This window comes from Ziziphus jujuba, chromosome 3 (assembly GCF_031755915.1).
Source record: "Ziziphus jujuba cultivar Dongzao chromosome 3, ASM3175591v1".
Taxonomy (NCBI): domain Eukaryota; kingdom Viridiplantae; phylum Streptophyta; class Magnoliopsida; order Rosales; family Rhamnaceae; genus Ziziphus; species Ziziphus jujuba.
The window spans coordinates 17,114,925-17,128,154 of NC_083381.1; the positions used below are offsets into that span (position 1 = coordinate 17,114,925).

Here is a 13,230-nt window from a genome sequence, read left to right on the forward strand (position 1 = left end):
CATAAAATCAACTAGATAATATTTCAAGTGCATAAATATATATTTTCAGAGCACCATAACTTAAATCAATATTTTTCTCGAAATATTTAAAATCAAATCATGCCCAAAAATAATATTAAAATCCAAATACAATTAATTAAATGAAAACACATTGCTCATGCGTAATAAATACAATTAAATCACAATAATAATAATCAAGAATTCCTTAATAAACTAAATTTTCATTTAGCATCAATAAGAGTATTTATATTTATATATATATAAAATAAAAAAATTTACCACAATTATATTTAAATTCCACCACATGAGCATATTTCTAAATATCAAATTAACACAAAATAAATATAATTAATCACCCTAAAATAGTTTTAAAGGTGGGTCACTTATCTCGAGCAATCAATTAATCCAAGATCCTCCATGGGATCAATTCTACGATGCACACGTGCTCCTAGAACAACAATATTACACAACTCAAATAAATTAATATTTTATTCGGGTAAATAATACCCGGTATCCGGGGGGTTTAACATAAACGTTAACCAAAATTTACAAGTAATATACCGAATCGAAGCTTATGGAACAAGGATCGCATTACTGGCCTCCATTGACCCAAATTCCACCGGTGGTGGTCGGAATTTGCCCGGGAAGTACCGGCCGAAATTCACCAACTCATAACTCGCGAACCACTTCGAATTTAAACAATTGGAGACCATATTTGAACTCAGAGGACCCAAAATAAGGGAAAAGGGGTGGAAGATCGGACTGGGTTGGTCAAAAACGGCGAGAATCACCGGAAAACTCAACCCACCGTCGCCGACTTCACGGGACCGATCTGGGCCCATCCAGCGGCATTTGGTGGGGAAATTTGGAGGGTGGCATCGTCGGGAAATGGGCTCCTTCCCTGGCCGGCGCGTGTGGCCGGAATCTAAGAAACAGCAAGGGCCTAAGAGGAGAAAAAGGAAAGAAAAAGAAAGAAGAAGAAAGAAGAAGAAGGGGGGGGGTGTTTTTCCCACGTGGGGGAAGGAAAAAAAAGAAAAAAAGAAAAAAAGAAAAAGAAATAAAAAGAAAATAAAAGAAATAATTAAATAATATTATTGTATAGAATAAAAATAAAATAATATGGTATTTAATTATAGTTGACATGTGGCATCTCACCGTTGTGACACATGGCATCTTTTATTAAGTCACACATGGCACACTGTTCACATATTTAAAAATAATATTAAAATAATACTGTAATTGAAAACTTCTATAGGTCCATAACTTTCAAATCACATGTCCAAATCAGATGTGCCATTAGTCTATAAACTCGTATCGACAAGTACTTCACAACCATGCATAAGTTAAAGCTCAACTTTGCATGAACAAAAAGTCAACTCCGGCACCCCTTGGACAGTTTGGACCTCAACTTGTTTTGCTCATAACTTTCAAACCGTAGCTCCATTTTCGACGTGCTACTAGTCTATGAACTCGTGACAATGTGTAATTTTTAATGGTACCTCGGTCAATGTAAAATTCCACCAGAAGCAAAAAGTCAACATTTGATCCCTTCTCGGTCAACGACGATCAAACCCGGTGAACCTTGGTCAAATTTGAGAAATTTCCGATGTACTTTAGGACGCGGTGTTACAGAAGGCCATTGGCAATCATTTCAAGCTCCAAGAAATCATAGCCTGACATCCTCCAAGGTGCAGCTTGTTCTTCTTGCTCATCCACAAGATCACCTTCCATATAATCTGTTTCACTTTCAAATGGATATCATGGGCATATTGAAGTGTAATTTACATTTGAGTTTAGATTTCGTACTGGCTCATCTAAATGAAAATGGTATATGACCATATGTATTGCAAGATTAGCATCCACGCTAACATATGCACCTTCATGGTAGACTGGTAATATGTTGTTTCTGACTCCACCACCATTTTCAATTTCCTCCCACTCGATGATCTCTATCATATCACCCACATTATACACATGTGGAGGCATTTTGATTGTTCTATTTGGAGCAAGGATGGAATTCAAGACTGAAATTAAATGGAAAATCAAGATTGAATGAATTACGATTAAATTATTTGCATGTATTTTCAAGTTTTTTTTTTTTTTCTTTTGCACAAATTGTAATATAATTCGATAAGATATACCTGAATGTAATGAAATTGTTCACATAAGAGCAACTGAAAAATTGAATTAGATTGCTACGGTTTCTTCAATGTTAAGAAAAATCAAGAAGGAAATGAAACAAGAATCAAGAACAAATTTGATACATAATTTCTTTTTCTTTTTTTTCTTTTTTTTGGGTCAAAATTACAAAGTTCAATCGGTTTCAAGAATCTAATATACAAAGTTTAATCGGTTTCAAGAATCGAATACCTCAACAGATAGTGACTACTCTGAGTGCTTCAAAAATCGATCTTCAAATCCATTTGCCGATAGATAGTGGCTGTTCAACAATTTGAAGGACAATGAGGAGGAAGAGATTTGAAGATTGAAAAGGCTAACAAGTTAAGGTAAGCTTAAGGAGGATAGGGCTATCTGTAGTGGTTTTAGAATTGTTGGGTCGCGGGACTTTTCTCTGTTTAAAGAGGATGGGTTTCGCGTAGAGGTGGCAATTCGTATCCACGTGTCGGGTTTGTATCGACCTATTTAATAATCGTGTCAAAAATGCTCAACTCTAACCCGACCCATTTATTAATCGTGTCATACATTTAAAATACTAACCCAACTTGTTTATAAATAGATCAACCCAACATGACCCATTGAACACGATTACTTTAATAGATCGTGTTGACCTGTTAACCTATTAACTTAAATATTGACCTATTAATCTAAATATTAATCCATTTATTGAAAATTAACTTATTAATCCAAAATTAACCTATTTATTGAAAATTAATTTGTTTATTAATATACCTATTAGTATTATTAATATATCTATTCTACTAACTTGAAAATCAAGCTCCTTATTTGAAAAGGATTTAAAAATAATAATGAAAAAAACAACATAAAAATAATTTAAACATTAAAAAATTAAGATACAATTTTTAAATTTCATAGTAATATACCCTCAAATTATATTTGCAAATTCTAATCCACAATACATAAATCTCAATATATGTGCTTTTATAAAAAATTACTTTTATAAAGTTTTTTAATTTATAATATTTTTTATTTATTAAATAATATATTAGGGGTAAAAATATAATTTAAAATTAAATTTAAATGGGTTGTAATTGATATATAATCGTGTCGAGTTGAAACTGACACGTTTAATAAATGGATCATAACGGGTCAATTTCGAGTTAAACGAATCAATCCAAAAATGATACGATTAATAATCGTGTTAACCAAGTTGACCCGATTATGACCCGAGCTCATTTATAATAAATCCAAAGTCATTTATTCCATCTCATGACCTAAATTGTCAACCCTAATTTCGCAGGACAGTTCTTTTTTATTTGGATTTTTATTCTTTTTAACTAATAAATAAACTTTAAAAAAAAATCTAATAAATAATTAAAGAAAGGTGCTCCAAAATAATAATATGCCTTTTTTTTTTTGGGGGGGGAGGGCGGGCACAAAATAATATGCTAATTTATTATCTCAAATTGTGTTGATAATGATTAATGCCATATCATACTTATTATCGAGGGATACCCCTTATTTATTTATTTATTTTTATTTTTTTTAACTTTCACCTAATTATAATTTAGGATTTAACAATTCTTTTTCTATTAATGGACGGTTTAACTGTGCTAGAGTTATTAAATTCTGGTGATGGAAAATTTTTTTAAAAAAAAAAAAATATATATATATATATATATATATTTAAATTATATCATATCGCTTTATGATAAAAAAAAAAAAAAAAATGATGCGGCTGTTTAAGTTCAATATTGCTTTGAAGCTACCATGTTTTTCTTTCTTTTTTTTTTTTTTTTTTTGGCTATCTCTTAAATTTGATGCTACAGTTTATTTTGTTATTTTTTTTTTATTTTTCTTTCCCCATCAAATTGATAGGTGCTTACAAATCTATTGGAGAGTATGTATTTTTTTTAAAAATGGGTGTTTATATTTCTAATATAGCAAATAAATTTTAACAATCCGTAGAAAAATTAGATGTGCTTTTAGTGTTATTGTTTAGGCTCAATTTCAATTTTGGTTTTATTCGTTTCATCTTTCAAGTCACTCTATAGTTTTACATTTTTTTCAATACTTTTTTTTTATTTTTATACTTTTAAAAAAAAAATTTGTTTAGGTAATATTTTTTGTTTTTATTTCTTAAAAAAATGTTCTTTTTTTTTTGGCAGTAAATAGAATGTTTAGTTAATAATATATATATATATATATTTTTAATCAAACACCTAACCCAAAAAATTATAAAGCATGTTTTCTTCCAAGATGGTCTTGTATAAAAAATAAAAATTCTTTAAAAAATAATTTTTGTATTTAAAAAAAATGATGAAATCTAGATCTTCAAAATTAGAACAAACAAAAAATTGAAGTTTTTGCAAGTACTTTAAAAATGGTAACTATTTTATTTGATCGAAAGTATAAATAATATATTTTTATTATAATATAACATTTACTTTGACAATATTTTTATTTATTTATTTTTAGCGTATTGAAACCGAATTAAAAAAAATGAAATAAAGGTATAAATTGAAATTAAAAGCAAACATATGAGTTCAAAAGAAAGTCAACCCTAAATATTAATTACAGTTCATTCAAAATAGGAAAAGTGACCATATCTGCGTCTAAGATTAATAAACAGGATCTATTTTTGAATAGTAAAAACTCTTTAGATTAAAAACTAAATTGATATTCAACTTTATATATTGAAAAATGAAATAAGCATCATTGTTTAATAAATTTTAAACCACCACTTTCATTCTCAAACATATGTAAAAACAAGTTGTATATATAGATTAATATTTCATAAACTAAAGTTAGAACCAACTCTAAAATGGAAAAATAAAACTAGATACATATTTTGAAACTTGCAGATTGACTTAATTAATAACAAATAACACAATAATCAATGGGATATATATATATACATATAACTCAAGGAATCGGCCAGTTAAAAATTCTCATAAATTAGCTTATTCTTTGTATCAATATATCTAGTAAATGGTTTTCAAGCAAAAACAAAAAATGTCTAGTAAATGGTTAACCCAAAAAATATACAGTAATTAAATTCAATGAAACGTTTTAACTTATATTTAATTATTTAAGTATTTAAGGATATCTTTAACATTTTATAAATGAGTATTTTTTAAATATGAAAAAATTATTAAAAATGTATTGTGCATGGTAAATTTTGTAATGTGATAAAACTACTCAAAATCTGATTGTCTTATAATTGGGACAAAATAACTCAAAAGACCAAAATACCCTTAATTAATTATTATAATACATTATCCTATAAAACACTCTTACTCAATATATTCGAATTTAATTCTAGTATTAAAACAGTTCACAATATAATTATATATAAATTCTTATCGATAAATAAAACGGTCCCGGCCCCTCGGTTAAATCATTAAATTTGAAGCTTTTTGATTAAAAAGTAATAATATAAGATTGATGGTATTTTTTAAAAGATACCATTTTCTTAATATTAATTTTATTTTATTTTTAGAATAATGAGAGAGATTTAATTTCCAGAATATTGTTGCATGATCTAACTTTCTAATTAACAGTTTTCATTCACTTCTCCTGCTATCCTTGCAGGGAGGAACCATATTACACAAATCTATATATTTCGTGGAAAAATGGTTGCCAAAGTCTTGTTGTTCAATTTAAAGCATAGAGCTTGCCATTATAATATGCAATATCACTCATATGAAACTGTTATGCACATATATATATATATATATATGCTTTTTCTTTTGTCTAAATTGTACACGTAGATACCAAATTTAATTTTTGTCATCAGAGTAAATATATCAAGGTGACAGCTTTACATAGGAATAAGATTTAAAAAAAAATAAAAAAATAAAAACAGTTTGATTAACAAAGAAATAGCTACTTCCTTCCAGAAATACTGTACTACTACCAATAATAATAATAGGAATTCAAAATATAAAAAGTAAATTCATGCAATCAGTTTCATTCCACCGAACATAGTCATCTGGGTTATGGTGGGCGTCGGTAATCCTTAGACGCTGAAAGATTGCTTTTACTAATAACCTGGGCAACTAGGCTCAGTAGAACAAAATTATTCAAATCTTAGGAACAATCCAAAGTGGTGGCGGCATATTCTTTCTCTTACCACATTGACATAAAGGCTCTACAACACTGCTTTTCTGTAATTTGGATAGCCCAGAATCATCATGAGCAAGATATATCGAATTTCATTCGCATTGTGTTAAATCTCGGGCACAGACCGCCATAATGTGGTCTTCGTCACAAAAAACGACCGACCCAAGAAAGTTTCTTGCTTTTCCGATCTACTCTCATTGAAATTGAACTTGTAGAAAAAGAATTCATGGGCTCTATTTGCTGTGCCTCTAAGGTGAAAAGTCCCAAGAAGCAGAATAAAAAGCTCCCACCAACGATTCCACTATATACATTTACCGTCTAAGACCACTATATCCGTATTTGCATACCTTCCACCGTATATTGGTATAGAATGTAATTCAAACATAAAAACTTAATTCAGTGGGAAAAGGATTGTCAAAGTTCCATATTTCAATTGTTCTTCGACATTAAGCATAAAGTTTGCCATTACTGAATGTGATATCCCAGTAGCCTATATTTGTACCATTTTCCATGCTAGTCCATGCATTTTCTCCATGCTTACTTATGGAATGCAATTTGGCCTCTATCTAGAACCCCAGCTTTAAAGTTTTCAGTACGAGAAGGATCCAATGTGAGGATGGCCTTACGTAATTTTCTTGCAGGCTTGTACACTGGAATCCAATTGAGGAAAAAATTCTCGGTAAATATTGGTGGGAGTTAAAGTTTAGGACCTGATGATGGATTCAGGAGAGATGGTTTTTCATTGTCATCCGCAATTATCAATCACGCACACGAGGATCCCAGATACCAAACACCTTTGCGAAAGCCTACGAAGACGTTGTTGATCTTATAAGCCTTTCTCTATGCAAGGTTGAAGAAGCGGCATGAATATGAGTCGGTCTTCTTGGCCACTAGGAAGTATCAGCCATGGAGTTTGAGGCGGAGAGTAATATGGAGAAGAGATACAGGAGATTTGAAGCGAGAGAGATGCCGAAGAGACTGCCTTGAAACGGAGGAGGTCGACCAAAGGAAGTTTTTCGACGATTAAGTGCTGGAGTTCCTTTGGAAGTTGGGACAAATTTCACACCTAGGAAAAATTCAATTCATATAGGAAATTCATCGAACAGTTTATACGCAAGCAAATAATTAAATATATAAAATCATTCAAATAATTAAATATATAAAAATCAATCACAGGTAGAGAGACACAGAGAGTATAATAAGGGGCTGTTCAACGGAGTTGAGATTGTCACTCCTCAGCTTCTTGTTTATATCGTCCTCATCCTTTTCTCCTACGCAACAAAAATTGTTTCCTCCTCTACTTTTCGTAGTAGGAGTTTAATGTATTGCCATTAATACAAAAAAATTTGACAAATATTTTTTAATAAATCAACCTAACCCTTGTTTATTTTAATGACCATATTGAAGAATCTTATAAAAGAAAATTAAAAAAAAAAATTATCTTACTTTAATAGAGTTTGTTATTACACTCTTTAATTTTCATTTTTTAATAAATAATTAATATTTACTTTTTTTTTCTTTTTTTTTTTAATGAAATCAAATAAGTTATATTAATTATGTATAGAAAAATATTGGTGTAATGAATGTATGTATTAAAAACTTTATTTAAAAAATGAGTATAACTTTCTATGAAGAGCCAAACCTCATTTTTTTTTTTTTTCAATTTAAAAAGTGCATTAAAATTTAAAGCTATAAAAAGAGATTTAACTTTAAAAAAAAAAAAAAAGATTTTTAAAAAGCCTGTTGTTAGAAGATGCTCTTAGAGTTAGTTTGGTTTTAATTTTAGACCTCCTAAAATCAATTGTGCATTAATTTAGAAGGCTTTTACTCTTTCATAAAATCAAATTTATCAGGATCATTTGATAATTTCAGTACAGTTATATAACAAATTTGAGAATCATTAAAAGGGTTGCTTTTACGAATCTAATTATCATATTATCAAGACAAAAGAATTTAAATTACCAAGACATCCTTAAATAGTATTATATAATTCCATTTTATATTTCTTTTCATCTTATAAATTTATAAAACACTCCTGCACAATAAATTTCAATTTAATTTTAGTACAAAAAACTTCGGTTGCCCAAGGCGTCCCATGGTTGAATCACCAGCTACCTTGAAATATTTTATTAAGTCGATTTCGTAAAGTTTGGAGTGAAAGGAAGAGCAAGTCATGTGTGTTTCATTTTTCAAAATTTAATTTTGACCATTGGTAGGATTTGGTCAATATTCAATTTTTGAATTTTAATAAAATCTAAAATAATAAACAAGAACCTTTTTTTTGGATAATGTAATAAACAGGAATTTTATGCATATATACGTATTAATTAAGCGCGTGTCAGGATTTGAAAGTAATTTCTAATTTTAAAGAAGTCCAATCGTCCTGAATTTATTATACATATACATATAACACAACTCTGTATGTGTACAAACTGTTATAGAACTTTTAACCCAATCAACCATGAGACTGATCAGTGTTCAAATTCTTTACCAATCTATTTGCTAGGGTCTGAGTCATTTACAACCTCATCTAAAAGAGATGGTGTCAAAACTCATTTAAAGGACATTGTGTCAAATGTAAAGTAAGCGATGCAGGCATGTAGTTCGGCGATGTCCAAAAATTAACAGGACCTTATTTTTCCGTTTCAACAATTTGAATACGTAAATTAGTTCAACTGCTTAATTATACATATGATTTCTGCAACTAGATAGTTTATATAATTCAATGGAATTACTAATCAAACATGAAGAAACAAAAGAGTAAAAGATGAGACAAATAATGAAGATGATTTAACATGATTCGATCAATAACGGTATACATCAAGAAGATATAGAACCCAGAAGGCAACATTTTCATTATACTCTCGTTTGTTTTATAGTTCATGAACAAACATCCATGCTTATATATATGTTTTAGAGTATATATAATACAAGAACTATATCAATCACATTAGATATTATGATTGATCAAGAAAATATCAAAGTTAATTAGTCATATTGATTGTGTTGACCCTTAAATCTTAAAAACTTAATATTGCAAATTTGAATTCAATACTCCCTCTCAATTTGGAACACTGAAAAATTGGTTGGGAGTGGTAAATTTGAACAAGAAGATGTAGGCTGCAACTTTATATCTTCAATATTGCAAATCTTCAAACAGGTTTTAATTTTTATAAGATGCCTCTTATTGTCATAATGAGAGATCGATAATATGCAAAAAAAAATTTACAATATATAATACGCACGAAATTATGCATATATGAAAGATAAAGTCCAGGGGTGGATTGAACACTGTGACAATATGAAAAATAAAATGCAAAAGAGACCACCCTTAAAACGAAGTGGAATTACAACCATCCCATCTATATATTTGAATTTTGCCGTTTGTAATAGTCAATGATGATTTATGGTGATTTTCAATATTAACATAAATAGTATTAATTAGTTACATTTAATTATATTTTAACTTTCTAAACTATGTCTAATATAGATAAACAAATTTAATATGGATTGTACAAATGATCATCCAAAAAAGTTAAAATTTACACATGATATATTATTATTATTATTATGTTGTTGTTGTTGTTAAAAAGCATATGATATATGAGTAGTAATAATCTCAGTATGATGATAGATAGTATTTTCCTAATTAAATGAAATTAGACGAAATTGAGTTCTTTTTTTAAAAAATTTTTTAATTTATTATCATTCAAATATCAATATTATCGTATGAATTGAGCCGATTTCGTGAAGGTGAAATAAAGCTAAATATGCCTTAGTTGTACTTTTTTTTTTTTTTTCGCATAATAAATAGTTGTATTTGCATGTGAGAACATCGGGTTCAAAATTAAATATGATATGATATTATCGTCAAAAAAATAAATAAATAAATATAAAAAAAACAAAAACAAACAAACAAACAAACAAACAAGCAAACAAGAAAAGACAAAAGCATGATATGATATGCATGTGACATGTTCTCCTGCAGGAATTGCCAACTTTGGTCTACTTTAAATCTTGTATCACTTGTAACAGATGAAGAAAAGACAAAAGCATGATATGATATATATGCATGTGACATGTTCTCCTGTAGTCATGCTTAACTTTGTCTACTCTAGATCTTGTATCACTTGTAACAGATGTTATTTCACTTGTAAAAGATTTGAAGTGGCTAATAGAAACTTCAACAAAAAAAAAATATTTTTACATCCAGTTTATAAATGTAAAACTCACAATAAATTTCTCAAAAAGCGGCAACGATTCCCGTTCAAATACCCCATTACTCTATTAAATAAAAAGAAATCACAATAAATTTCCTGTAGAGGACGATGATTCTGAGTTTTTTATATTTATTTCTTTTTTCATTATTATAATTAATATTATTAATTTTTGCTTCCGAAGGATGATTCTGAGTTGAATCTTCCACATCATGTACTAAAATAAAAATCACAATAGATTTCATCCTTTCCACGCACTAAGCTTTGTTCAACATACTGTTTGCAGCATCTTTCTACGAAGATATTTATAATTTTTAGTCTTTGTATATTCAGTTGTTCAATCAATATCAATGTCTTTGTTGTAAGTTGAGTTGGGTTCCAAGCCACTTTTATCTATTTTTAAAAGAATGTAGACATTTTTTTTCCTTTTTTGAAACAACAGTATGTAGGATCTAATTACCAAACTGTTGCAAGATCCTACTCCAACAAACAGGATAGGGATAAATAGCATACAATCAAGGTTTAGCATGTTATTGTTTATTTCGTATGGTACTGGTATATACTAGCATCAGCATTCAAAAAAACCATATTAACAATTTTTTTTTTTTTTTTTTTTTTTATGTACAAATTCTGAAATGTATCATACACATTCTGGAAAATATCTATACAAAACATCGGATGGTTTCTAGATCCCATAAACTTTTCCATCCTTCCCCGCTATAATCCAACTTACAGACACGAAATTGTACTTGGGAAGTCATGGAATATTGTTTTTCAATAAACATATCACACTGTATATATCACAATTTTACATAGGAAAAAAAAGATGTAAAACTCAGAAGTTAGGAACAATCCAACAAGGTGGCGAATAAGTATTGCTCTTACGTTGTTGAAACAATGGTTCCATAACATCACCATTAATCGGTAACTTGTATAGCCCCAAATCAGATTCATCAGCAAAGTAAACCGAATTTTCTTCCCATTCTGGAAAATCTCTAGCACATACAGCCATAATCTGGTGATTAGCAATAAAAAGAGATCGACCACACAAATTTTCTTGCTGTTCCCATGTATTCTCACCTGGATTGAACTTATAGATTCTTATTTCATGTCCTCTAGTACTAGTAGAGCTATTGCAAAAAGTAAATAGATAAACAAAGAAAAGCTCCCCCATTGATTCCACAATATTTCTGTAACATCTAAAGTTTTTAGAATCGGATCGGTTTTTGTGAAGAGTCATATGTCTAGAAAGTTCAATGGTTGAAACTTTTGTCGGAAAAGGATTGCCAAAGTCCCAAACATCAATCCCTGATTCATGTAAAGCATAGAGTTTATCATTATGATATGCAATACCATGGTACCTTGTTTCTCTACTATTTTTCGTCAAGTGGGTCCATGGACTACTTTCACCATGCTTATAGAACGCAAGTCTTCCAATGCCATAAAGCATTGCAACTAGAAAGTCTTCAGTACGAGAAGGATCGGAGAAGAGGATAGCTTTACGAATTCCCATCCATATTGACAACTCCTTATATTTTCGGGGAGATGGGTAAACAAGATTCCTGGGTACTGTTGGTGGGAGTGCAAATTTAGCCCCTGAGAACGGATTGAGAAGAGTTGGGTTATATTTGTCATCCCAAATTATCAACCACCCATATGAGGATCCTACATAATGAATCGGGCCGCGAAAGCCATCCAGCAAGTTGTTGAGCTTGTAAACCTTTTTCTCCGAGAGACTGAAGAAGCAGCGAGAATTGGGGTCATCTTCTTGGTCGCTAGGAAGCATCAGCCATGGAGTTTGAGGTACTGGAGAGTAAAAAGGAGAAGAGACATAGGAATTCTGAAGCAACAGAGATGATGTAGAGACTGCTTTAAAGCGGAGGAGGTCCACGAATGGAAGCCTTTTGATGATTAATTGCAAGACTTCCGATGGAAGATCGGACCAGTTTGAGTTCTGGAAAGAAAATTCAAAGAGGAAATTCATCAAACAGTTTATATGCATTTGAAAATACACAGTATTTCTCTCCCATCCTGATTTTAACAAAATCCCACAGAAATATACGCAGTATCCTAACAAAATCCACGGAAATACACAGTAACCTAACAAAATCGGAATATCCGGATGTGATAATTTTTTCCATTATAAACCAACCACAGAGATACAGAGTATATAAAAGGCAAGGCACATATAGAGATACAGAAAGTATAAAAGGGAGAGAGTTGGTACATAATTGAGATTGCCACTCTTGGGCTTCTTGTTGATCGTCTCCATCTCTTTCTCTCTTCCACCACGAAATCGCTTCCTCTTCTATCGCAAAAGTCAACCAACTAGATAATAGCTATATGGGGTTACATTTTTCATTTGAAGATTTTCCGACACAAAAGAAAATTTGGAGCTTTTCGGAGCTTGTAGCTTCTGGTGACGCAAATTTCGTCATATATTTTGACAAGTGGCAGCTATCAGTATCAGTTATAACTTATAAGCTCCATTTCAGTAATAAAAAATGAAAAAATAAATAAATAAATAAATAAAACACAGGAAATACACTTTTTTTTGTTTTTTAAATTTGTGTCCGAATCATGATTATAAGTTCAAATTTTGAACTGAACAATTCTCTCACCGAATCTTAATGAGCTGGAATTAGGTACAACCCACTATCCAAACTAACCCTTTATTTTTTATTTTTAACACGTGTCTGCCCCATGGAAACAGCCAGTTATCATTTTTCTTTTCTTAAGGAGCAAGCTA

General features: G+C 30.1%; 1 protein-coding gene across 1 annotated transcript; it reads right to left on the reverse strand.

Annotated features, from left to right (window-relative positions):
- Positions 1 to 11,119: 11,119 nt before the first annotated feature.
- On the reverse strand, positions 11,120 to 12,992 carry LOC107422561 (probable F-box protein At4g22165). The gene is made up of 2 exons (XM_016032023.4): positions 12,709 to 12,992; positions 11,120 to 12,435 (listed from the first exon to the last, which is right to left on the reverse strand). The coding sequence occupies exons 1-2, from the start codon at positions 12,751 to 12,753 to the stop codon at positions 11,317 to 11,319; spliced, it is 1,164 nt and encodes a 387-aa protein (XP_015887509.3). The 5' UTR covers positions 12,754 to 12,992; the 3' UTR covers positions 11,120 to 11,316.
- Between the last annotated feature and the right edge of the window lie 238 nt (positions 12,993 to 13,230).

Coding starts and splice junctions, on each gene's coding strand:
- LOC107422561 (XM_016032023.4), bottom strand. CDS start 12,753: ATGGAGACGATCAACAAGAAGCCCAAGAGTGGCAATCTCAATTAT. Junction 12,436..12,708: donor AGAGTGGCAATCTCAATTAT/GTACCAACTCTC, acceptor TTTTCTTTCCAG/AACTCAAACTGGTCCGATCT.